Source organism: Hyperolius riggenbachi, chromosome 7, assembly GCF_040937935.1.
Source record: "Hyperolius riggenbachi isolate aHypRig1 chromosome 7, aHypRig1.pri, whole genome shotgun sequence".
In the NCBI taxonomy this organism is placed as follows: Eukaryota; Metazoa; Chordata; class Amphibia; order Anura; family Hyperoliidae; genus Hyperolius; species Hyperolius riggenbachi.
The window spans coordinates 203,539,498-203,565,371 of record NC_090652.1 but is presented as its reverse complement, the minus strand read 5'-3'; the positions used below and the strand labels follow the sequence as shown (position 1 = coordinate 203,565,371).

The 25,874-nt window shown below is 45.9% G+C and overlaps 1 protein-coding gene across 2 annotated transcripts in view; it reads left to right on the top strand.

The window, feature by feature from the left end:
- LOC137525743 (cytotoxic T-lymphocyte protein 4-like) overlaps positions 1 to 25,874 on the top strand; it is a 77,367-nt gene that overhangs the window by 4,885 nt on the left and 46,608 nt on the right. The window contains exon 2 of one of the 2 annotated variants that reach the window (XM_068246930.1): positions 20,829 to 20,915. In XM_068246930.1, coding sequence (XP_068103031.1) covers positions 20,829 to 20,915 — 87 coding nt within the window. Of the gene's footprint in view, positions 1 to 20,585; positions 20,916 to 25,874 lie in introns of both variants that reach the window. The other variant, XM_068246929.1, reaches the window with a different exon arrangement.

Here is a 25,874-nt window from a genome sequence, read left to right as displayed (position 1 = left end):
CCTCTGGAAACATGGGCCAGCCAGTCCTCACTGAGCATGCTGAGACTTGCAGTTCCTGAGAGTAGTGTCAATATTTATAACTGAATGAGCTGCAACTCCTCGATGATCTGACAGGACATGCTGATCCTCATGGTTCCACACAGGCTCCATTCGTCATAGGTTTGAGGGCAAAAACGAATGTTATTTGTGGCAGAAAGCAAGACAAACTTCCCACCTAACACTAAGCCCCTTTCCATAGGCTTGTGATCTGATTCAAAAGCGGATTCACAGCCGTTTTGCCGATCGCTACAGCGACCAATAACATGCAAATCGCGGTGCTATCGCCAGCCAGCGCGATTCTTGTTGCAATCACATTACATTCCCGACAGCTGTGAGCTAAACAATAATAAGTGTAAATAACAGTTTCCATGATTGCAATCGCGCTTAAAAATGGAAAAGGGCCCTTACATGTCTAAAGATTAATAAGCACAATGCAATTTTTGTGTCAGACTGATCATTCAATCATTTCCAGCATGTTCGATCTGCTTTGCATGATCAAGATAGGGATCAATTTTGAGATCAGTACTGTACAAAATCGATCCCTTTCTCAATTGGAAGCAGATTGAAAATTATCAAACGGTTAGTCCATCTGATGCAAAAAGTGCTGTAAAAGACATCAGTGCTATATAAATACATAATAATAATGTGGTAGGACATTAGACTATGACTATGTTAGGATTAGATTGTGAGCTCCTCTGAGGACAGTCAGTGACATGACTATGCACTCTGTAAAGTGCTGCAGAAAATGTTAGTGCTATATAAATACATAATAATAATATGGTAGAACATTAGACTATGGTAGGGATTAGATTGTGAGCTCCTTTGAGGACAGTCAGTGACATGACTATGTACTCTGTAAAGTGCTGCAGGAGATATCAGTACTATATAAATACATAATAATAATAATAATAATAATAATATGGCAGGACATTAGACTATGACTATGGGGTATGGTTAGGTTGTGAGCTCCTCTAAGGACAGTCAGTGACATGACTATGTACTCTGTACAGTGCTGCAGAAGATGTCAGTGCTATATAAATACATAATAATATGATAGGACATTAGACTATGACTATGGTAGGATTAGATTGTGAGCTCCTCTAAGGACAGTCAGTGACATGACTATGTACTCTGTACAGTGCTTCAGAAGATGTCAGTGCTATATAAATACATAATAATATTGTGGTAGGACATTAGACTATGACTATGTTAGGATTAGATTGCGAGCTCCTCTGAGGACAGTCAGTGACATGACTATGTACTCTGTAAAGTGCTGCAGGAGATATCAGTACTATATAAATACATAATAATAATAATAATAATATGGCAGGACTTTAGACTATGACTATGGGGTATGGTTAGGTTGTGAGCTCCTCTAAGGACAGTCAGTGACATGACTATGTACTCTGTACAGTGCTGCAGAAGATGTCAGTGCTATATAAATACATAATAATATGATAGGACATTAGACTATGACTATGGTAGGATTAGATTGTGAGCTCCCCTAAGGACAGTCAGTGACATGACTGACTATGTACTCTGTACAGTGCTGCAGAAGATGTCAGTGCTATATAAATACATCATAATAATATGGTAGGACATTAGACTATGACTATGGTAGGATTAGTTTGTGAGCTCCTCTGAGGACAGTCCGTTACATGACTATGTACTCTGTAATGTGCTGCAGAAGATGTAGGTGCTATATAAATACTGAATAATTCTAGCCACACTTTAGCCCCACCCACAACTCTTAAGTGTGCTGCTGACCCCTTTTCTGTTCAAATTTTTGGGTTTTTTGGCTTTTTGTCCGTAAAAAGTCCTGTCACTGCAAGGAAAGGGGGTTTGTGGCAAGGTTTCCTACCACTTGTTGGTACTACTGTGCATGGGGGGGGGGGGGCTTTTTAGAAATATGAGCACCCCCCACTTAAGGACCCTCTGCACGGCTCTGCCCTGGGGGGTACTTATCTCGGGAGGGGGAAGCCTCAGGGTCCCAGTGAGGCCTCCCCCATCCCTGTAGCTGCAGGCAATCCAGCGCTGGCTCCCCCGAAGCGTCCCATAATCCTGGCTCGACAAGCCTGACCAGCCTTGATATATTTGCCTTCCCTGGCTCCAGCAGGTGGTGCTATTGCGGCTCTCAGCACGGAAATAGACGGAAATAGCCGATCTGTCGGGTCCACTCTACTACGCAGGCGCAGGAGACTTGCACCTGCGCAGTAGAGCAGACAAACAGCGATCAGCTATTTCCGCCTATCTCCGAGCGGAGAGCCGAAACTGCACCTACGTTGGAGCTGGGAAGGTAAATATTTACATCCCCGCTGTTCAGAGGGGCACAGCGAGACCGGCTGGGGGACACAGGAGGACGGGGGAAGCCTCCCCCCCCAGGGGAACTTTTTTTAGTTACAGGTTTTCTTTAAGTGCGCAAGGTATAGGACCTGAAAGGAGCAAGGCAGTGATACCAACAGAACCACGCTAGACACACTAGGCAGTTCAGGCATGAAATCAGACCAGTCCAGGTTGGCAACGGGTGATCAGATAGACACGGTACAGTATCTTTAGGCAAAGGCATTCCAATAACAATACAGATACATACACAGCAGATCAGAATACACAATACCAGGGATAAGGCAAAATCAGGTCAATAACAGTTCCACAGGTCAGTCCAGGCAGAGATCCAAGGAGAGGTCAGTAAATCAGGCAAGAGGTCATTACAAAGAAGGTCAGTACAGGAAAAATGCACCCAGCAGTACTCTTAAGGCCTGTACACACTGCTGCAATTTTAAAATTGCGTTTTTTAATCAGGTCTTTTGAAAAATCATGAAAATCGTGAAGACCTGTACACACTGGTGCGATACGTTTTTTTCTATTTTCATGAAAGCTTTGCAATTTAAAAATTGCATGCGATTCTAAAAACGGAGCACAAGCACAACAGTCTGTACAGGCCATAAGGTAACAATGCTGTAACGGGCAGTGCATGAATGACGCAGCATACCTTTTAAAGGGAACCTAAACTGAGAGGGATATGGATGTTTCCTTTTAAACAATACCTGCCTGGCGGTCCTGCTGATGTCTTTGGCTGCAGTAATGGCTAAATTACACACCTGAAACAAGCATGCTGCTAATCCAGTCTGACTTCAGTTAGAGCACCTGATCTGCATGCTTGTTGAGGGGCTGTGGCTAAAAGTATTAGAGACACAAGATCAGCAGGAGAGTCAGGCAACTGGTATTATTTTAAAAGAAAAAAATCCATATCCTTCTCAGTTTAGGTTCCCTTTAAACTTGCATGCTCCAATCAGAGGCCGACCACACACTCCACCAACCAATCACACACCACCTCATAGAATGGCCAGCTGCCCCTTGCACTGTTCACGTGCACACCCAGCAGGAGAAGCACAGGAGCTGTTGCGCGCCTGCACAGTCAGCGCAGTCCCGGGAGTGCCAGTAGTCGGCTCAGCATCGATAGCCGCGTCAATGATCAAAAGGTAAGTTCATTACAGAGACATCACCAATACTGGTGCATGTTCATATGATAATTTACAGCAGAATAAGAAACACTATGAGGAGTTTATAATCTAGAGGGTAGTGGGTTGAAAACATTAGGGAAGGAGACACAGGGGTTAGCGGATGAGACAGTGAGCTTATATGCTACCTATAGCAAATTATAAGATTGTATGAATAAGTGTATTTTGAGACTACATTTGAAGATATCCAGGTTTCCAGCACGATAGACTCACTGTCGAACTGCCCATGACACCAACTGATGCATGTGCATAGGACGGCATCCTCCAAGGGGCGGCGTTCTGTCTGTCCACCCCCTTTCTCGCACCCCCCGAGACTCCAAGACTTTCTCCTGGCCTGGGGGAATCTTGATCTTCTCGTCGCACTATCTGGCGCTGCCCCTGGGAGTTTGGATCCATTCGTCCCTTGCTGCTGCCTCATGTTCTCCAATAACTTTATTACTTTTATCACAACAAAACAATCTATATTTTGTCATTTTTTTGCCACCAATTAGGATTTCTGGGGTTGGTACAATTTTCTGCCATTATAGTTTTAAAATAATACATGCTACCATAATTAAAATCCACACATTTTAATTTGTCCATCTGTCCCGGTTATTACAACGTTTAAAATATTACCCTAGTACAATTTATCACGACAATATTTTATTTACTAATTTATTTCACTAATTTCAAGCCCATATTTTCAAAAATAACAGTAAGATACTGTCATGATCGGTGTCAGCACGCAGAGAGAATCTGATTATTGGCGATCTGCAGTATCACCAAGAATGCAGATGTATACCCGATTATTGATGATCTGCAGTATCACCGATAATCTGATATATCGCTAACCTATGGACACCAGCAAAAGAACACAATTAAGACAGTAATATATCAGAAAGTGTGGAAATGTCCACCACACGGCAATTCCTCAGAGGTGTGGTTACCTCTGAATGGGAACCCCGTGAGTGAGATCCTCTAATCAGGCAGAGTGAGGAATCTCGACCCCCAGCAGAAATCTTCTGCTTGGGGTAGGCGTCTCGGAGAGGCAAGTCTCAGAGATAACCCTCCAGTGGGAGACGTTCCACTGAAGGGAGAAAGGTCAGACAGGCAAGGGTTCGGCAACAGAGATGACGGCAGCAGTACAGAGGAGCGGAAGGCAAAAGAGTAATTGGTAAACAGGCCGAGGTCGGCAACAAGGATCAGATAGGCAAAGGTACAAGATCAGCAAGAGATAGAGTAGTCAGGGATAGCAAGAGTCAAAACACAGATCAAAACGCACGCTCGCGCACGGAAGTCCGCCGGCTGGATCGCCATATCGTCAGGCGCGGCGGCGACTGCCCTGCTCTGTGCCGGCGGCTCCGTATGCGAGTCGAAAGCCACCGGCTGGGAAGCGGAGGCCGCCGCCATGCTGCCCTGCACGGCGGCGGCCCCGCTATTCCTTACAGTACCCCCCCTTGAGGAGTGGACTCCGGACACTTCCTACCTGGCTTCTCAGGATGTAACTGATGGAACCTCTTTTTTAATTTCTCAGCGTGCATACGACTCTCTGGTACCCAAGATCTGTCCTCCACCCCATACCCTTTCCAATGGACCAGATACTGTACGGAATTCTGTACCAGCCGGGAATCCAAAATTTTCCCAACCTCGTACTCAGTCTGGCCCTCCACTACCACTGGGGGGGGGGGGAGGAATCCACATACACTGCTGGTTTCAACAAGGAAACATGGAATGATCTCTCACCTCTCATGCTGGCTGGGAGATCAATCACATACGAGACCTCATTGATCTTTTTGGACACCGGATAAGGCCCTATGAACTTGGGCCCCAACTTGGTGGATGGTTGTCTGAGTGCCAAATGTCTTGTTGACACCCACACCATGTCTCCAGGAGAAAAGTGCCACTCAAGTCAACAGACCGTTTCTTGTCAGCCTGTTTCTTTTGATTCTGGAAGGCTACTCCCAAATTCTCCTTTACTTGTCCCCAAAGTTTCTTTAAAACCTTCTGCCAATCTTCCAGGGCTGGGAAGGGAGAGGAACACACCGGCAATGGGGAAAATTTAGGAGACCTCCCTGACACCACCTGAAAAGGGGACAAGCCTGTAGAAGCGCTTTTCAGGTTGTTGTGTGCAAACTCAGCAAAGGGTAAAAATTTAACCCACTCCGTTTGTGCATCTGCCACATAGCACCTCAGGAATTGTTCCAGTGACTGATTAACCCTTTCGGTCTGCCCGTTGGTCTGTGGGTGATACCCAGACGAGAAGGACAGGTTCATACCCAAATTATGGCAAAAAGCCCTCCAAAATTTTGATACAAATTGGACGCCTCTATCCGACACCACATCATCCGGAATGCCATGTAATCGGAAGACGTGCTGTATGAAGAGGTCGGCTAAGTCTTGAGCTGATGGAAATCCTTTAAGAGGAACAAAGTGGGCCATCTTGCTGAACCTGTCCACGATCACCCATATCACCGTCATACCTTCCGACTTGGGAAGCTCGCCAATGAAGTCCATGGACAGGTGGGTCCATGGTTCCCTTGGAACTGGCAAGGGTTGTAAGGTACCCACTGGAGCCTGGCGAGACGGTTTACTCCTGGCACACACCACACACTCTCTGACGAATTCCCTGCAATCAGATGCCAATGAAGGCCACCAAACACACCTTGTGAGTAGATCTAGAGTGCGGGTGACCCCTGGGTGACCTGTGTTCTTATGGGCATGGAATAGCTGCATGATTTGCAAATGGAACGGGAGTGGAACAAAGAGAACCCCTTCCAGTTTCCCTTCTGGGGTATCTAGCTGGTGAGGCACCAGTGTGACTGCCCAGTCCTCCCAGGTTTCAGTGGCTGCCAGTACCACCTTGTGTGGTACAATGCTCTCGGGGAGTGCGGGCTGAGCTGTCTCCGGTTCTAAACATCTGGAGAGAGCGTCCGCTTTAATGTTCTTGGAACCTGGAGTGTACGTGATAATAAATCTAAAACGCGAGAAAAATAGGGACCAGCGGGCCTGAGGAGTGAGCCTCTTAGCCCCTTCAATGTACTGCAGATTCTTATGGTCAGTATATACAGTAATGGTGTGTTCTGCACCTTCCAGCCAATGGCGCCATTCCTGAAAGGCTAACTTGACGGCCAACAGTTCCCTGTTGCCCACATCGTAGTTTCTCTCAGCAGGAGAAAACCTGCGTGAGAAATAGGCACAAGGATGTGTCTTGCCCTGCAGACCCGAGCGCTGAGACAGCACATCCCCCATTCCGATCTCTGAGGCATCTACCTCTACTATGAAGGGAAGAGCGATGTTAACATGTCTCAGTATGGGTGCTGAGCAAAACAGTTTCTTCAGGGTATTGAATGCGGCCTGGGCCTCCGATGACCACTGATAAGGGTCAGCCCCTTTCTTGTTTAGACTAGTCAGAGGGGCTACTACCGAAGAAAATCCCTTAATAAATCTCCGGTAGTAGTTAGCAAAACCAAGAAATCTCTGAAGTGCCTTTAAACCCACCGGTTGCAGCCACTCAAGGACAGCCGAAACCTTTTCTGGGTCCATAGAGAGCCCTGACGTTGAGATGATGTATCCCAGAAAAGGAATTTGAGTGACCTCAAAAAGGCATTTCTCTAGTTTTGCATACAATAGGTTTTGTCTCAACCTCTTCAACACATATTTGACATGCTTGCGATGTTCCACGAGGTTTGGAGAGAAAATCAATATGTCATCGAGATATACCACGACAAACCTCCCCAATACCTCCCTGAAGACCTCGTTAATTAAGTCCTGGAAGACGGCCGGGGCGTTACACAACCCGAAGGGCATAACCAGATACTCGTAATGCCCGTCGGGTGTATTGAAGGCTGTCTTCCAGTCGTCACCAGCCCTAATGCGCACCAGGTTGTGTGCCCCACGTAGGTCCAATTTTGAAAAAATAGTGGCATTGGTAATCTGGCCAAAGAGATCGTCTATCAGAGGTAAAGGATAGCGATTCTTGATGGTGATCTTGTTTAGACCTCGGTAGTCAATACAGGGTCTAAGGCCACTATCTTTCTTTTTAACGAAAAAAAACCCCGCCCCGGCCGGTGACCGAGAAGGGCGGATGAACCCCTTTGCCAGGTTCTCCGTAATGTAATCTCGCATTGCCTGTTTCTCCAGACCAGAAAGATTATAAAGATGACCCCCTAGGAGGCATACAACCAGATCTTAGGTCGATAGGACAGTCGAAACTCCGATGTGGTGGGAGTTTATCAGTGGATTTAGGACAAAACACATCCGCAAACTCAGCGTATTGTGCAGGTATCCCCTTGACCTCTACCTTGACAGCACACATGGCAATCCTCCCCAAACAATGGGTATGGCAATAAGATGACCAGCTGAGTAACTGACCTGAGGTCCAATCTATCTGTGGGGAATAGAGCTGTAACCAGGGCATGCCAAGAATAACGGTGGAGGTTGCCATGCGCAAAACAAGAAACTGTAGACTCTCCTTATGTAGAACCCCTATAGTACATGACAACCTTGATGTCTGAGAGAGAGGTGATCTACACTGTAGAGGAGAGTCATCTACTGCGGTGACGACTATTTGTCGGTCTAAGGGCTGTAAGGGAACCCCCAGTCCTTTAACAAATTCGTAATCTATAAAATTGGTTGCGGACCCAGAGTTCACAAAAGCTTCAGTAAAAACAGAAAAATTCCCCCAGGAAATGGAACACGGGAGAAGTAACCGATTATTCTGACTTAGAGGTAATTTCTGTGCGTCTAGGGTATTACCTCTAACTACACCTAGACAGCAGCGTTTCCCGATTTCCTGGGGAAATTTTGAGCAATATGACCCTGCTCTGCACAATATAAACAAAGGTTCTCTGCCCTTCTACGCTCTTTCTCGGCTCGAGTCAACCGAGAATGTCCGATTTGCATCGGTTCGTCGGTAGCAGGAGCAGGTGATGAGGATGCATGAGAAAAAACTCTCACTGCATTCCTGCCTCTCGATTGGCGCTGATAGCGCAATCTACGGTCCGCCCGTATCGCCAAAGAAACGGCGTCATCCACGGACTTGGGCTCTGGGTGTCCCAACATTAATTCAGATACTGCGTCTGATAGGCCTGACAGAAAACAGTCTAACAAGGCGTAAGACCCCCACCTAGATGACACAGCCCACTTTCTGAACTCTGCCGCGTAAACCTCGACCGTGTCTCGACCCTGCCTGAGAGTTTTGAGCTTCCTCTCGGCAGTGATCGAGGCGTCCGGATCATCATAAATTATAGCCATTGATTTGAAAAATTCCTCAACTGACGTGAGAGCCGTATCCTCGGGTGGAAGGCCATATGCCCAGGTTTGCGAATCCCCGGACAATAAGGTCTTAATAAAAGTCACCCTTTGCTGCTCAGAACCTAACTGGGTAGGTCGTAACTCAAAATAAGATAAAACCCGGTTACGAAAATTCTGGAAGTCAGATCTTTGCCCTGAAAACTTTTCGGGCACTGACATGCGGAGGTCTGTGACCGGAGGGGATTGCACTGTGGCCACAGTCGTCTGCAAGACCCGAACAGACCCAGCCAACTGGTTGATCTGAGTCTGTTGTGTATTAACCACCTCGATGAGGTTATTAAGCGAGGTGGTTAGAGTCTCGATCTGACTGCGTAGTGCTTCCATACCAATGGTCTGCTGTTCTGTCATGATCGGTGTCAGCACGCAGAGAGAATCTGATTATTGGCAATCTGCAGTATCACCAAGAATGCAGATGTATACCCGATTATTGATGATCTGCAGTATCACCGATAATCCGATATATCGCTAACCTCTGGACACCAGCAAAAGAACACAATAAAGACAGTAATATATCAGAAAGTGTGGAAATGTCCACCACACGGCAATTCCTCAGAGGTGTGGTTACCTCTGAATGGGATCCCCATGAGTGAGATCCTCTAATCAGGCAGAGTGAGGAATCTCGACCCCCAGCAGAAATCGTCTGCTTGGGGTAGGCGTCTCGGAGAGGCAAGCCTCAGAGATAACCCTCCAGTGGGAGACGTTCCACTGAAGGGAGAAAGGTCAGACAGGCAAGGGTTCGGCAACAGAGATGACGGCGGCAGTACAGGAGCGGAAGGCAGAAGAGTAATCGGTAAACGGGCAGAGGTCGGCAACAAGGATCAGATAGGCAAAGGTACAAGATCAGCAAGAGATAGAGTAGTCAGGGATAGCAAGAGTCAAAACACAGATCAATATACAACAATATTCCTAAGCTAAGGTGTGAAATCCTTAGTATCAACACCAGGGAACTGCACTAAGGTCTGAGTGCTAACACAGAATGTTTTCACGACAGCAGACAGAGAGCAATTGACATCTGTGGGCTTAAATGCAGAAGCCCTGTTTCACCAGCCCACCCAGGGGGCTGGAACCAAGGTCAGCCTGTGATTGCTTGGCTGAGGTCAGCTGATCACCGGATCAGCTGACCCGTCTACGGAGAAGGTAAATGTCCTGCCGCCTCGCGCACGTGCGCATGACCCTCTGCCTCTGCACATCAGTGAGGCCAGGTCCCCGGTCAGCGCAAGCTTGCGCACGGAAGTCCGCCGGCTGGATTGCGGGGTCCGCCGCCATATCGTCAGGCGCAGCGGCGACTGCCCTGCTCTGTGCCGGCGGCTCCGTATGCGAGTCGGAAGCCGCCGGCTGAGAAGCGGATGCCGCCACCATGCTGCCCTGCGCGGCGGCGGCCCCGCTATTCCTTACAGATACCCTATTGACATACTTATTAAAAAAAGTTCAGTCCCTAAGGTAACTATTTTTATTTTTTTTTAATTGTCTTTTTTTATGCAAATGTTTTATTTGGGTAACTATGGGAGAGTGTGGGAGGTAAGGGGTTAATTTTAATGGTATGTGTATGCATACTTATTAAAAAAAATATATGTAGGTGTAATTTTACTATTTGGCCACAAGATGTCCGCACTAATAATCTTACTGCGCGTACTGTTAGTACGCTAACAGGCAGTAATGCATGTATGTGTTACTTTTGTTATCGCAATGACCGCAGGCATCTCATGGATGCCGGCGAACATTAACACAGAGATTTAGATCAATGAATGGGAACTGCTTTCTCATTCACTTATCTCCCCACTAATGGGCAGCTGCAAGAACATGCATGGCAACAAGATCTTACTAAAACAAAGCGTTTAATTTACCTGGAGCTTCTGCCAGCCCCGTGCAGCCTTCTTGTCCCGTGCTGGTCCTCTGCGATCCTTCATTCCTCACCGCCAGCTACTTTCTTGTAAGTCTATGGCAACTGCTCCTGCGCATCCCAAGCCACGCGTATATTTTTCCGCATTCCAGCCTGCAATGTTCCAGCCTGCAATAGCATCATGCGTAGTGGTGTTGCTAGCAAATGGTGTCTCTATGTGGCCATATTGGGTGCTGTGAAGCCATGTTAGATGCTGTGATGCCTTTATGGGGACATGCAGGGAGCTGTGGTTCTTTTATAGGAGTTGTGGTGCCTCAATGGGAGGTCCATGGGAGCATGGGAGGGGGTCCACTAGAAGGTCAGGGAATGCTATTGGGGGACTGGCAGAAGACCAGCTCACTCTGCAGAAAGCCAGACCAGACAGCACATAAGCCAGATAACTCTATTTATGTGATATGCTGCATTTTTCATTTGTATTAATAGAGAGGTACAGACTAACCAGCAAGCTCATGGTGACCCAGAACTCATTGGAGTGTGTAAGGGACTACAACGGTCCTAAAAGCCCCCTTACTAAGATGTTAAGAAAAACAAAAGTTTGCTTTCTTAAAACAGAAAGAATTTGCAATAATTCTTAGTAAGGGAGCTTTTAGGACCGTTGTTGTCCCTTACACACTCCAATGAGTTCTGGGTCACCATGAGCTTGCTGGTTAGTCTGTACCTCTCGGTGTTACAAGCCCTACTGCATAGAGCCAAATTAATCCATGCCATGCACTGATGAGGATCAAACAATCCGAAACAGTCTGTATGCATGTTGGATTATTATTGCTCTGTACAAATTAACAAGCTGACACATCATTGCATTCCAGCGGTTCTGGAGGTGTGTTTAGCTTCTAAGGGTACAATGGTTAATTTGCATATATTCAGCAGTGATGCCCTGGGAGACATCTCAAGCTCACTCCAACCTGAATTATCGCAAATTCTTTCTGTTTTAAGAAAGCAAACTTTTGTTTTTATTAATAGAGAGGGGAGGTTCAGCCAACATTTTGCTGGGCAGACCTACTTAGACGGCTGTTAAGTTCATGTAAATTTGGCTCCATCCATGACCACACTCATCTTTCGGCTGGAGTGCCCAATAGTGCCCCAGATCTCTTAGGATCCTAGGAACGCCCCTGATCATGTGCTAATAGCGCAGGACACTATTACGGTCTGGAACACAAAAATAGATACATGTGGCTCAGGGCGCGCAGGCGCAGTTGCCTGCCACTTACAAGTTGACATTAACGAAAGTAGCTGGTGGCGGGAGAACGGAGGATTGTGGAGGACCGACATGGGACAGGCAGGCTGCACGGGGCTGGCAGAAGCCCCAGGTAAGTGAAACACTTTGTTTTAGTAAGATCTTCAGTTCCGCTTTAACACTATCACATATAGTGTTAAATCAAACATATCCACTTTGGATATGTTTGAGTAATTAATGAAAAACAAGGTCCCACAGGTATAGGACAAGGCTGATGTGTGTTTCTATGCTTGTAACATCACAATGGTAGAGTTTGCTGCTTTGAAAACCCTTAGGGCTCTTTTCCACTAGCAATCACTAGCGTTGGCGCTGAACGCTAGCGATTGCGATTCAGCAAAAGTACAACATTTTGCGTCGACTTCCCGACGTTTGCGATCGTGATTTTGCTATGCTGTGCACTGCATAGCAAAATCGTGGCAATAATCGTTCCGCTGCGCGATCGCGATTAGGTAAAAAACGAATTGCGGTAGTGGAAATGACTTACCGCGATTCCTATCTTAAAAAGCAAACTGTAGCAATTTGAAAATCACTAGCGGTTTGCGTTTTTGCGATTCAGCCATCGCAAACGCTGCAGTGGAAAAGCACCCTTAAAGATAATTTTTAGATTTCATTTCCTTGCAAGATAAAAGGTCATGATGCAAAATATTGTGGATTATGTACAGAAATTTCTGGCCCCCACACTGTGAAAACCTACTGGGCCCCCCTCATGCCAAATCACAATCTGCAGAAAACCACTCTTTAAAATTGTGGCTGTTTTTCATCTTTCATCTGTAAGGCCTGGAGCACACAAGAGTGCTTTTTGGTGCAATTTTGGAGTTTTGAGAATCGCCAGTGCTTGTCAAAAAGCTTTGCTAATGCAAGGCTATGGTGTTGAGCCCACTTAAGCGATTGTGATTTTGGAAACCATAATCGCAGGACACGCAGCATTTTGGGAGCATTTGTACTTATATACATAGTATATGAGTTAGCTTAATTTCTGGAAAACGCAGCGTCATTCACCTACAAAGTGCTTACACAGAGCGCTAGCAATTGCGTTTTGCAATCTCAAATGTGTCCCAGGCCTTACATTGATGTTGGTGTATATATTGGATGGTGTGTGTGTGTGTGTACAGGGCCACCACTAGAAATTTTGGGGACCCTCACACATCAGGCCTGCCCGCCCCCCACCCGGGCCCACCCATCTGTGCCCGTTCAATTGATCTGTGCAATCAAGTCACAGAATGCTGCCCACTGGCCTCTTTTGCACCATCATTTTAAACAAGCCAGCAAATAGGCCTGAATGGTTTTAAGAAAAGATTGTATTGCCCGATTTGTGTCAGAAAACGATGAATAGTATGAAATGAGTGCCTCCAGTTTAGGTAGCCAAGTTTAACATCTCATACACATTTCCCTTCACCTACTGTACTATCTCTTAGCCCTTTTAGACTGTAAGGCCAATTGACCAGGGCTCTCCTCCCCTTTTGCCTTATAATGATGTATAAAGAGCAGGCATATCTTCCACGATTATATAAAAATCTGCAATTGATTTGTTCACTGCATAAGCTGTAATCCACCATTGTCTTGTAGGGTCAATTGTTGCACTGTTTAAAAAAAAAAATGAAATCTGCCACGGACTCACCATGCCCCTCTCTGAATACCTTGAAGGGTCTACTTTCCAAAATGGGGTCATTTGTGGGGTGTGTTTACTGTCCTGGCATTTTGGGGGGTGCTAAATTGTAAGCACCCCTGTAAAGCCTAAAGGTGCTCATTGGACTTTGAGCCCTTTAGCGCAGTTAGGCTGTAAAAAAGTGCCACACATGTGGTATTGCCGTACTCATGAGAAGTAGTGTAATGTGTTTTAGGGTGTATTTTTACACATACCCATGCTGGGTGGGAGAAATATCTCTGTAAATGACAATTTTTTTAATTTTTTTTTACACACAATTGTCCATTTACAGAGATATTTCTCCCACTCAGCATGGGTATGTGTAAAAATACACCCCAAAACACATTATACTACTTCTCCTGAGTACGGCGATACCACATGTGTGGCACTTTTTTGCACCCTAACTGCGCTAAGGGGCCCAAAGTCCAATGAGTACCTTTAGGATTTCACAGGTCATTTTTGTTTCAAGACTACTCCTCACGGTTTAGGGCCCCTAAAATGCCAGGGCAGTATAGAAACCCCACTAATGACCCCATTTTAGAAAGAAGACACCCCAAGGTATTCCGTTAGGAGTATGGTGAGTTCATAGAAGATTTTATTTTTTGCCACAAGTTAGCGGAAATTGATTTGAATTGTTTTTCTTCACAAAGCGTCATATTCCGCTAACTTGTGACAAAAAATAAAATCTTCTATGAACTCACCATACTCCTAACGGAATACCTTTGGGTGTCTTCTTTCTAGAATAGGGTCATTTGTGGGGTTCCTACTGCCCTGGCATTTTAGGGGCCCTAAACCGTGAGGAGTAGTCTTGAAACCAAATGTCAGTGATCAACTTCAGTTAGTTGCACTTGCAGTCACTGCCGCTGTTCAGTCACTAAGTTTAGTCAGTGACATTGTACTGTTCTAGTAGTGCTGGCAAACCGCTGTCCACTAATTTTTAGTACTCTTTATTATTTTACTGTATCTGACACTTGTATTCAACTCATAGACAGTGATCAACTTCAGTTAGTTGCATTCACTGCCACTGGTCAGTCACTAAGTTTAGTCATTGACATTGTACTGTTGTAGTAGTGCAGGCAGACCGCTGTCCATTATATTTTTGGGCTCTTTATTATTTTACTGTATCTGACACTTGTATTAAGCTCATAGCCAGTTCTTCGAAGGTAGGCGTGGCTACTGAAACTAGTTGGCAATTGGTTCCCTGGCTGTGGTGACGTCACCCTGCACTTCCGGCTGCTATCATAAGGAAGTTCGTGATCGCCGGTCCACTGTTTAAAGTGAACCGAGCATCATTTTTAAAACCCAGGGCAGCTCTATAGCAACTTAAAAATGCATTCTAAAAATGTGCTTTATTATTAAAAAAAAACTTTCATTTTACCTCAATTTTTTACATCTAAGGGTTAAATTAGCCCTTTGTCCATCAGTAAAGGACCTGTGGTCCCTGAGCTGAAGATGGTGGAAGACAGATAAGAAATCACCTCATTAGACTTAATTGACCACAAACAAACCCCCATTGTACTTCAAACAGAAAACATCAGTTACAGTTGAAGAATTTCACAACTAGCCTGGATAATAGCAGTTGTAAAATAGCAGGGGAGTGAGCTTCTGAACAATGGCAGCCCTTGCAGCTCTTTGAAGCCAGGAGCTGCTTGGATCCTTTTAAAGGAGAGCGGCAACACGACTATCAAACGAGTCACCGGTCGGGACTCGTGTCGCAAGGTTTGAGGACTCTGTACTCTGAGGACAGTGTCTCCCCCCCCCCCCCCTCCTGGAAACGTGAGTGACTGAGCTAATGAGCCGCATAAGCGGCAGAAGCGGACCTAGTGCTTAACCACTTGAGGACCGTGGGCTTTACCCCCCTTAAAGGGAAGGTTCAGGGAGGGTGGGGAAAAAATAAAAATTAATTTCCACTTACCTGGGGCTTCCTCCAGCCCGTGGCAGGCTGGAGGTGCCCTCGCCGCCGCTCCGCAGGCTCCCGGTGGTCTCCGGTGGCCGACCCGACCTGGCCAGGCCGGCTGCCAGGTCAGGCTCTTCTGCGCTCCAAGTCCTTGTACTTCTGCGTCCCACGCCGGCGCTCTGACGTCATCGGACGTCCGCCGGGCTGTACTGCGCATGCGCAGAACTACTGAGATATAATCAGAACTACTGATTGACTACTGAGATATTTCTCCCACTCAGCATGGGTATGTGTACACCCCAAAACACATTATACTACTTCTCCTGAGTACGGCGATACCACATGTGTGGCACTTTTTTGCACCCTAACTGCGCTAAGGGGCCCAAAGTCCAATGAGTACCTTTAGGATTTCACAGGTCATTTTTGTTTCAAGACTACTCCTCACGGTTTAGGGCCCCTAAAATGCCAGGGCAGTATAGAAACCCCACTAATGACCCCATTTTAGAAAGAAGACACCCCAAGGTATTCCGTTAGGAGTATGGTGATTTCATAGAAGATTTTATTTTTTGCCACAAGTTAGCGGAAATTGATTTGAATTGTTTTTCTTCACAAAGCGTCATATTCCGCTAACTTGTGACAAAAAATAAAATCTTCTATGAACTCACCATACTCCTAACGGAATACCTTTGGGTGTCTTCTTTCTAGAATGGGGTCATTTGTGGGGTTCCTATACTGCCCTGGCATTTTAGGGGCCCTAAACCGTGAGGAGTAGTCTTGAAACCAAATGTCGCAAAATGACCTGTGAAATCCTAAAGGTACTCATTGGACTTTGGGCCCCTTAGCGCACTTAGGGTGTAAAAAAGTGCCACACATGTGGTACCACCGTACTCAGGAGAAGTAGTATAATGTGTTTTGTGGTGTATTTTTACACATACCCATGCTGGGTGGTAGAAATATCTCTGTACATGACAATTGTTTGATTTTTTTTACACACAATTGTCCATTTACAGAGAGATTTCTCCCACCCAGCATGGGTATGCGTAAAAATACACCCCAAAACACATTATACAACTTCTCCTGAGTACGGCGATACCACATGTGTGACACTTTTTTTGCAGCCTAGGTGCGCTAAGGGGCCCAACGTCCTATTCACAGGTCATTTTGAGGCATTTGTTTTCTAGACTACTCTTCACGGTTTAGGGCCCCTAAAATGCCAGGGCAGTATAGGAACCCCACAAGTGGCCCCATTTTAGAAAGAAGACACCCCAAGGTATTCCGTTAGGTGTATGGCGAGGTCATAGAAGATTTTATTTTTTGTCACAAGTTAGTGAAAAATGACACTTTGTGAAAAAAACCAATAAAAATCAATTTCCGCTAACTTTTGACAAAAAATAAAATCTTCTATGAACTCGTCATACACCTAACATAATACCTTGGGGTGTCTTTTTTTCTAAAATGGGGTCACTTGTGGGGTTCCTATACCGCCCTGGCATTTTACGGGCCCAAAACCGTGAATAGTCTGGAAACCAAATGTCTCAAAATGACTGTTCAGGGGTATAAGCATCTGCAAATTTTGATGACAGGTGGTCTATGAGGGGCCGAATTTTGTGGAACCGGTCATAAGCAGGGTGGCCTTTTAGATGACAGGTTGTATTGGGCCTGATCTGATGGATAGGAGTGCTAGGGGGGTGACAGGAGGTGATTGATGGGTGTCTCAGGGGGTGATTAGAGGGGAAAATAGATGCACTCAATGCACTGGGGAGGTGATCGGAAGGGGGTCTGAGGGGGATCTGAGGGTTTGGCCGAGTGATCAGGAGCCCACACGGGGCAAATTAGGGCCTGATCTGATGGGTAGGTGTGCTAGGGGGTGACAGGTAGTGACAGGAGGTGATTGATGGGTGTCTCAAGGTGTGATTAGTGGGGGGAGTAGATGCAAGTAATGCACTGGCGAGGTGATCGGGGCTGGGGTCTGAGGGTGTGGGCGGGTGATTGGGTGCCCTAGGGGCAGATGGGGGTCTAATCTGATGGGTAGCAGAGACAGGGGGTGATTGATGGGTAATTAGTGGGTGTTTAGAGGAGAGAACAGATGCAATGCACTTGGGAGGTGATCTGACTGCGGGTCTGCAGGCGATTGGATGGTGTGGGTGGGTGATCAGATTGCCCGCAAGGGGCAGGTTAGGGACTGATTGATGGGTGGCAGTGACAGGGGGTGATTGATGGGTGGCAGTGACAGGGGCTGATTGATGGGTGGCAGTGACAGGGGGTGATTGATGGGTGATAGGTGATTGGCAGGTGATTGACAGGTGATCAGTGGGTTATTACAGGGAAGAACAGATGTAATTAATGCACTGGCGAATTGATAAGGGGGGGGGGTGCTGAGGGCAATCTGAGCGTGTGGGCGGGTGATTGGGTGCCCGCAAGGGGCAGATTAGGGTCTGATCTGATAGGTAACAGTGACAGGTGGTGATAGGGGGTGATTGATGGGTAATTAGTGGGTGTTTAGAGGAGAGAATAGATGTAAACAATGGATTTGGGAGGTGATCTGATGTCGGATCTGCGGGCGATCTATTGGTGTGGGTGGGTGATCAGATTTCCCGCAAGGGGCAGGTTAGGGGCTGATTGATGGGTGGCAGTGACAGGGGTGACAGGGGGTGATTGATGGGTGAAAGGTGATTGGCAGGTGATTGACAGGTGATCAGTGGGTTATTACAGGGAAGAACAGATGTAATTAATGCACTGGCGAATTGATAAGGGGGGGGGGGGCTGAGGGCAATCTGAGCGTGTGGGCGGGTGATTGGGTGCCCGCAAGGGGCAGATTAGGGTCTGATCTGATAGGTAACAGTGACAGGTGGTGATAGGGGGTGATTGATGGGTAATTAGTGGGTGTTTAGAGGAGAGAATAGATGTAAACAATGGATTTGGGAGGTGATCTGATGTCGGATCTGCGGGCAATCTATTGGTGTGGGTGGGTGATCAGATTGCCCGCAAGGGGCAGGTTAGGGGCTGATTGATGGGTGGCAGTGACAGGGGGTGATTGATGGGTGATAGGTGATTGGCAGGTGATTGACAGGTGATCAGTGGGTTATTACAGGGAAAAACAGATGTAATTAATGCACTGGTGAATTGATAAGGGGGGGTCAGAGGGCAATCTGAGCGTGTTGGCGGGTGATTGGGTGCCCGCAAGGGGCAGATTAGGGTCTGATCTGATAGGTAAAAGTGACAGGTGGTGATAGGGGGTGATTGATGGGTGATTGATGGGTAATTAGTGGGTGTTTAGAGGAGAGAATAGATTTAAACAATGGATTTGGGAGGTGATCTGATGTCGGATCTGCGGGCGATCTATTGGTGTGGGTGGGTGATCAGATTGCCCGCAAGGGGCAGGTTAGGGGCTGATTGTTGGGTGGCAGTGACAGGGTGTGATTGATGGGTGATTGATGGATGATTGATGGGTGATTGACAGGTGATTGACAGGTGATCAGGAGGACAGATGCATACAGTACACAGGGGGTGGGGGGTCTGGGGGGTGGTCTGGGGAGAATCTGAGGGGTGGGGGGGTGATCAGGAGGGGGCAGGGGGCAAGGGGGGGTTTAAAAAAAAATAGCGTTGACAGATAGTGACAGGGAGTGATTGATGGGTTATTAGGGGGGTGATTGGGTGCAAACAGTGGTCTGGGGGGTGGGCAGGGGGGGGTCTGAGGGGTGCTGTGGGCGATCAGGGGGCAGGGGGGGCAGATCAGTGTGTTTGGGTGCAGACTAGGGTGGCTGCAGCCTGCCCTGGTGGTCCCTCGGACACTGGGACCACCAGGGCAGGAGGCAGCTTGTATAATACACTTTGTATACATTACAAAGTGTATTATATACTTTGTAGCGGCGATCGCGGGGTTAACATCCCGCCGGCGCTTCCGTATGGCCGGCGGGATGTTACGGCGGGTGGGCGGAGCCAGTTGCCGGGGGAAGCGCGCGTCATCAATGACGCGATCGCTCCCCCGGCATGTAAATAGGACGCAACGCCCTAAGGCGTATTGCGGTCCTTTAGCTATCCACTTTACCGCCGCCCATGGGCTGTGGGCGGTCGGCAAGTGGTTAAAGTTTTGAAGGAAAAAAGTATACTTTTAAATGCGGTAAATGTCACTTTTAGTAGCAAACCTAACGGTAGTGTAAATTTACATGCATCAAACGAAAGCGCAATAAATTTCCTGACGGGGTTTCCAGGGGGGTCTATACGCAGCCGCAGCGCTTTGGCCAGGGAACGCTATACAGCCGCAATATGGCTGTATGAAGATCCCTGGCATTTTTTGCTATTTTCCCAATTTTGCTTTTTTATGTTTAGAGTGTGGGAATTTAAAAAAAAAAAATTATGTGGGGTCCCCCCTCCTGAAACTTTTTAAGCCCTTGTCCCCCATGCAGGCTGGGATAGCCAGAATGTGGAGCTCCAACCGATTGGGACTTCACACCCTGACTATACCAGCTGCAAAAAAGGTCCCCTAATGCCGATTTTTGTTCCGGGGTATATGTTGGGTGGGCCCTCCAGGTTTATTTTGCCCTGGGGCCCCATTGTTGCTTAAACCGGCCCTGGACACCTGAATGACCTCAAACACATTGTTCTCCTCATCACCCTGCCCCATGGAAGCTGCTCTGCCATGCTATGTATTGTCCCTCCTCCCCCTACATAGCAAAAGTCAGACCCCATCCTTGTAAGAGACAGTTTATTGGGGGTCTGTATCTAGCTTCAGTTTGTATCACTGCTTTTTAAGCATCATGGAAAATGTTAATGGTATATAAATTGTATAAAGTAATACTCCAGTAAAGTTTTACACTATGGAAAATGATCTGCTGTATAAATTACTGTGTGTGTGTATGTATAGTGAATGTGTACTTCTGTTGATCACTATTTCGCACCCTTTTAGGAGTGTTAAAATTAGCATTATTGAAGCAGTATCATTTACATAGTAAAAATGTTCATAATAATTAACCAAGCATCATTTTTCTATATGGTAAAATTCTTTATACTCTTCCTTGACTGCTGACTGCTTAATGTAATTTCTTTTGTTTTTTTTATAGCACAAAACCCAGAGAAAAGTGTTCAACAAGTTTTGAAGGTTTCCAAAGGCAATAATGTGACTCTTTGCCAATTTACCTTTTTAAATATTTCCAAGTTTAACTTAACTTTATGGAGAAGAGGCCCAGTTTGTACAGCCTATACATCAGAATCAGATGTTATGTTCAATACCTGGACAGATAACTGTATATTTAAAAAAGTCAAAGATACTTTATTGTTTACTCTTATTAACCTTGATATCACAGACACCGGCAGTTATACCTGTCATCTGGAGAAATTGTACCCACCTCCTTTCGAGGAACCGGAGATTAAGACATGTATCTTTGTTTTTGGTAAGATTTCATTCTTAATCACCTAATTTTAATATTGACAAATTTTGAATACTTGTATTAAATTGACTGATTATGGCCCAGGAAAAAAAGACTGCAATATTATTTTTATTATAAAGGGGTAGGAAAAGGAACAGAAGAAGGAGAATCTGTTGGTAGAAGATGGATGAAATGAGGGGAAGGGCAAGGGTAAAGAGAAGAGGGTAGGAAGGACCCAGAGATGAAAGGATAGGGGATTATGGGGTGGTGTGTGGGAAAAGGTGGTGGTGGGGGTGGGAAGGGGGGGGGGGAAGGAAAGGGAAGAAAAAGTGATATGAAAATTAAATTATGTTGTGTGCTCAGAAAGGAAGGAAGGGGTGGGAGGAAAAGAGGGAAAGAGGAGATGTTTTTCAATGAATGCCAACATTTTTCTTGTTTCTCTTTTTAAAGCTATACAGTTATATGATATGCTTATTTTATTACATGATAAAAAGCCTTAGAAACTGGGTAGATAGCCATTAAATAGTTATGAAACAGTATTTTGCTTGTTACATAGTTAAATAGTTATTTTGGTTGAACAAAGACATACGTCCATTGAGTTCAACCAGTACAAAGTACAACCCCAGCCTGCTCCCTCACATATCCCTGTTGATCCAGAGGAAGGCGAAAAAACACTTACAAGACATGGTCCAATTAGCCCCAAAAGGGAAAAATTCCTTCCCGACTCCAGATGGCAATCAGATAAAATCCCTGGATCAACATCATTAGGCATTACCTAGTAATTGTAGCCATGGATGTCTTTCAGGAAAGCATCTAAGCCCCCTTTAAATGCAGGTATAGAGTTTGCCATAACGACTTCCTGTGGCAATGTATTCCACATCTTAATCACTCTTACTGTAAAGAACCCTTTCCTAAATAAATGGCTAAAACGTTTTTCCTCCATGTGCAGATCATGTCCTCTAGTCCTTTGAGAAGGCCTAGGGACAAAAAGCTCATCCGCCAAGCTATTATATTGCCCTCTGATGTATTTATACATGTTAATTAGATCTCCTCTAAGGCGTCTTTTCTCTAGACTAAATAAACCCAGTTTATCTAACCTTTCTTGGTAAGCGAGACCTTCCATCCCACGTATCAATTTTGTTGCTCGTCTCTGCACCTGCTCTAAAACTGCAATATCTTTTTTTGTAATGTGGTGCCCAGAACTGAATTCCATATTCCAGATGTGGCCTTACTAGAGAGTTAAACAGGGGCAATATTATGCTAGCATCTCGAGTTTTTATTTCCCTTTTAATGCATCCCAAAATTTTGATAGCTTTAGCTGCAGCGGCTTGGCATTGAGTACGATTATTTCACTTGTTGTCGATGAGTACTCCTAAGTCCTTCTCCAAGTTTGATGTCCCCAACTGTATCCCATTTATTTTGTATGGTGCTAGACCATTGGTACGACCAAAATGCATGACTTTGACATTTTTCAACATTGAATTTCATCTGACATGTATGTGCCCATATAGCCATCCTATCCAGATCCTGTTGCAATATGACACTATCTTCCTGAGAGTTGATGATTCTGCACAATTTTGTATCATCTGCAAAAATAGCAACATTGCTCACTACTGCATCTACTAAGTCATTAATAAATAAATTGAAGAGCACTGGACCCAGTACAGACCCCTGTGGGACCCCACTGCTACCAGTCTCCCATTTTTAGTACGATCCATTGACCACAACTCTTTGTTTTCTGTCCATTAGCCAGTTCCCTATCCATGCGCACAGACTCTTCCCCAGTCCTTGCATCCTCAACTTTTGCACCAGACTTTTGTGGGAAACAGTGTCGAAGGCCTTTGCAAAGTCCAAGTATATCACATCTACAGCATTCCCAATATCCATATTAGCATTCACTACCTTATAAAAGCTGAGCATGTTAGTCAAACAGGACCTGTCTTTAGTAAACCCATGTTGATGCTGAGAAAAGATTATTTTCTACTATAAAGTCATGTATAGTATCTCTTAGTAACCCCTCAAATAGTTTGCATACAACTGATGTTAAGCTTACAGGTCTATAATTTCCTGGATCTGATTTTTGCCCTTCTTAAATAATGGGAAAACGTGGGCTGTACGCCAATCCACTGGGACTCTGCCAGTTGCAAGAGTGTCACAAAAGATAAGATAAAGGGGTTTATCTATAACTGAACTTAATTCCCTTAGGACCCGAGGATGCATGCCCTTGTCTATTTTTAATTTATTTAGTCTTGCCTTCACTTCTTCCTGCGTTAAGTATTTAACCACTTCCGGATTCTCGGAGCGTATATACACGCCCCTGAATCCTGAAGTGTATTCCATGGAAACGGCCGCTCGTATGAGCGGCCGTTCCATGTCAGTTCCCGGAGGGTGTCTCCGTGAACACCCTGCGAGCCGATCGGCGGCTCGCAGGGTAAATGTAAACACACGGGGAAGACCTTCCCCGGTGTTTACATGTATACGGCGCTGCTGCGCAGCAGCGCCGTAGAGGAGATCGGTGATCCCCGGCCTCTGATTGGCCGGGGATCACCGGCATCTGATAGGCTAAAGCCTATCCCATCAGGCGCAGGACGGAAATCCGTCCTGCGCCGCTCACAGGGGGAGGGAGAGGGAGGGAAGGGGAAGGAGGCCAAGAAGCGCTGCGGAGGGGGGCTTTGAAGAGCCCCCCCCCGCAAGCGCAAGCAGCCGGCGGCGATCAGACCCCCCCAGCAGGACATCCCCCTAGTGGGGAAAAAAGGGGGGAAGTCTGATCGGCCTGGCTGCTAGCTGATCGGTGCTGCGGGCTGGAGAGCCCACGCAGCACCGATCAGCACAAAATAGCGTGGTAGGGAAGTGGTTAATATTACAGTTAGAAGATTGAGACTCTTCTGCCTCTGTAATTTCCAACAGTGCTGTTTCCTTTGTGAAGACAGAAGCAAAGAAAGCATTTAATAACTCTGCCTTACCTTGGTCATCCACCATTGAGCCCCCCCCCCCCCCCCCCCTTATCCTTTAGGAGTCCTATACAGTCAACCTTTCTTTTTTAGAGTTGATGTACTTTTTTTGGGTTCGATTTGATATCGCTAGCGATTTGATTTTCAGCTTCGATCTTTGCCAGCCTAATTTCTTTTTTACAATTTTTATTGCACTCCTTATAATTGCTTAGTGCAGCCGCGGTCCCCTCCTGTTTTAGGACCTTATAGGCATTCTTTTTCCTCTTCATTTTATCCCTAACCTTTCTATTCATCTATAGAGGCCTTTTTTTATTCCTAGACATTTTGTTTCCATATGGGATATACATACTACAATATTGATTGAGAATAAGTTTAAAAGCTTGCCATTTCCCTCTAGTGTCCTCCCCTTGTAGTACATTATCCCAGTTCACCAAACTTAGTGCCTGCCTAATTTGATTGAACTTTGCTTTTCTAAAATTCATAGTTTTAGTGGTCCCGCTGCCCCGTGGTCTATCAGTCACCAGATCAAACGTTATCATGTTGTGATCACTATTTCCCAAATTTTCTTGAACCTGCACATTTGATACATTATCTGGTCTATTAGAAATGATCAGATCCAGTAACGCATTCCCCCTAGTTGGTTCCGTTACCATTTGAGTCAAGTAATCGTCCTGTAGTGCTGCCAGAAATCTGCTGCTTTTACCAGAATGGGTAGCCTCAATACCCCAGTCAATGTCTGGAAAGTTGAAGTCGCCCATAACTATGACCTCATTTTTACTTGCAGCTTTTTCAATCTGCTGTAGTAATCGCAGTTCTGCAGCTTCATTAATATGAGGTGGTCTGTAGCATACCCCAATAAGCAATTGGCAACTTTTATTTCCAACATGAATATTTACCCAAACGGACTCCGCATCTTCGTAATCTTCTTCCATCTCATCGTTGAGGACAGCTGTAAAAGAATTCTTAACAAAGAGACAAACCCCTCTACCCTTTTTCCCTGTTCTATCCCTGCTAAACACATTGTACCCTTTTAAATTAGCTATCCAGTCATGGCTTTCATCCATCCATGTCTCGGTTATTCCCACAATGTCATAGCCTTTGTCATTCAGAATGAACTCTAGTTCGTCTATTTTATTTGCAAGGCTCCGAGCATTGGTTACCATGCACTTTATATTTTTACCACCACATTTACCAATTTTGTTTACATGAAATGAGCTACTTGAAGTTTTACCAACCTCCTTAATCTTTATACTGTCCCCACCCCCCCTCCACCCCCCATAATGTTAGGCTCCCACTGTCTTTTTACCTTATCTTGTCTACATATTGAGACTTTATCCTCCCGCCTCCCCCCAGATCCTAGTTTAAAATCTCCTCCAACCGTTTAGCCATCTTCTCCCCCAATGCAGCTGCACCCTCCCCATTAAGGTGCAGCCCATCCCTGCTATAGAACCTGTAGCCGACTGCAAAGTCTGCCCAGTTCTCCAGGAACCCAAACCCTTCCTTCCTACACCAATTTCTCAGCTACTTATTTAACTCCCTAAGCTCCCTCTGTCTCTCAGATGTAGCACGTGGCACTGGCAGTATTTCAGAGAACACCACCTTGGAGGTCCTTGCTTTAAGTTTATCTCCAAGTACCTGAAAATCATTTTTGAGGACCTTCCATCTCCCACTAACTTTGTCATTGGTGCCAATGTGTACCATGACAGCTGGGTCTTCCCCAGCTCCACCCAATAATCTGTCAATTCTTTCCGCTACATGCCGAACCCGAGCACCCGGGAGGCAACAGTCTGTACGGCATTCACGGTTTCTTCGATAGATTACCCTATCTGTACACCTAATAATTGAATCCCCTACCACCAGTACCTGTCTAGCCTTTGCTGCACTCCTATTCCCTTTCTCGTTACAACAGTCTGCCCCTTGGTTGCTAAGGAGCACATCCTGCTGCAGCATTGCTACTCCTTAATCATCCTCCCCAATATTACGCAAACAAGCATACTTATTAGTGAGGGACAACTCGGGACTAGCCTCCCTG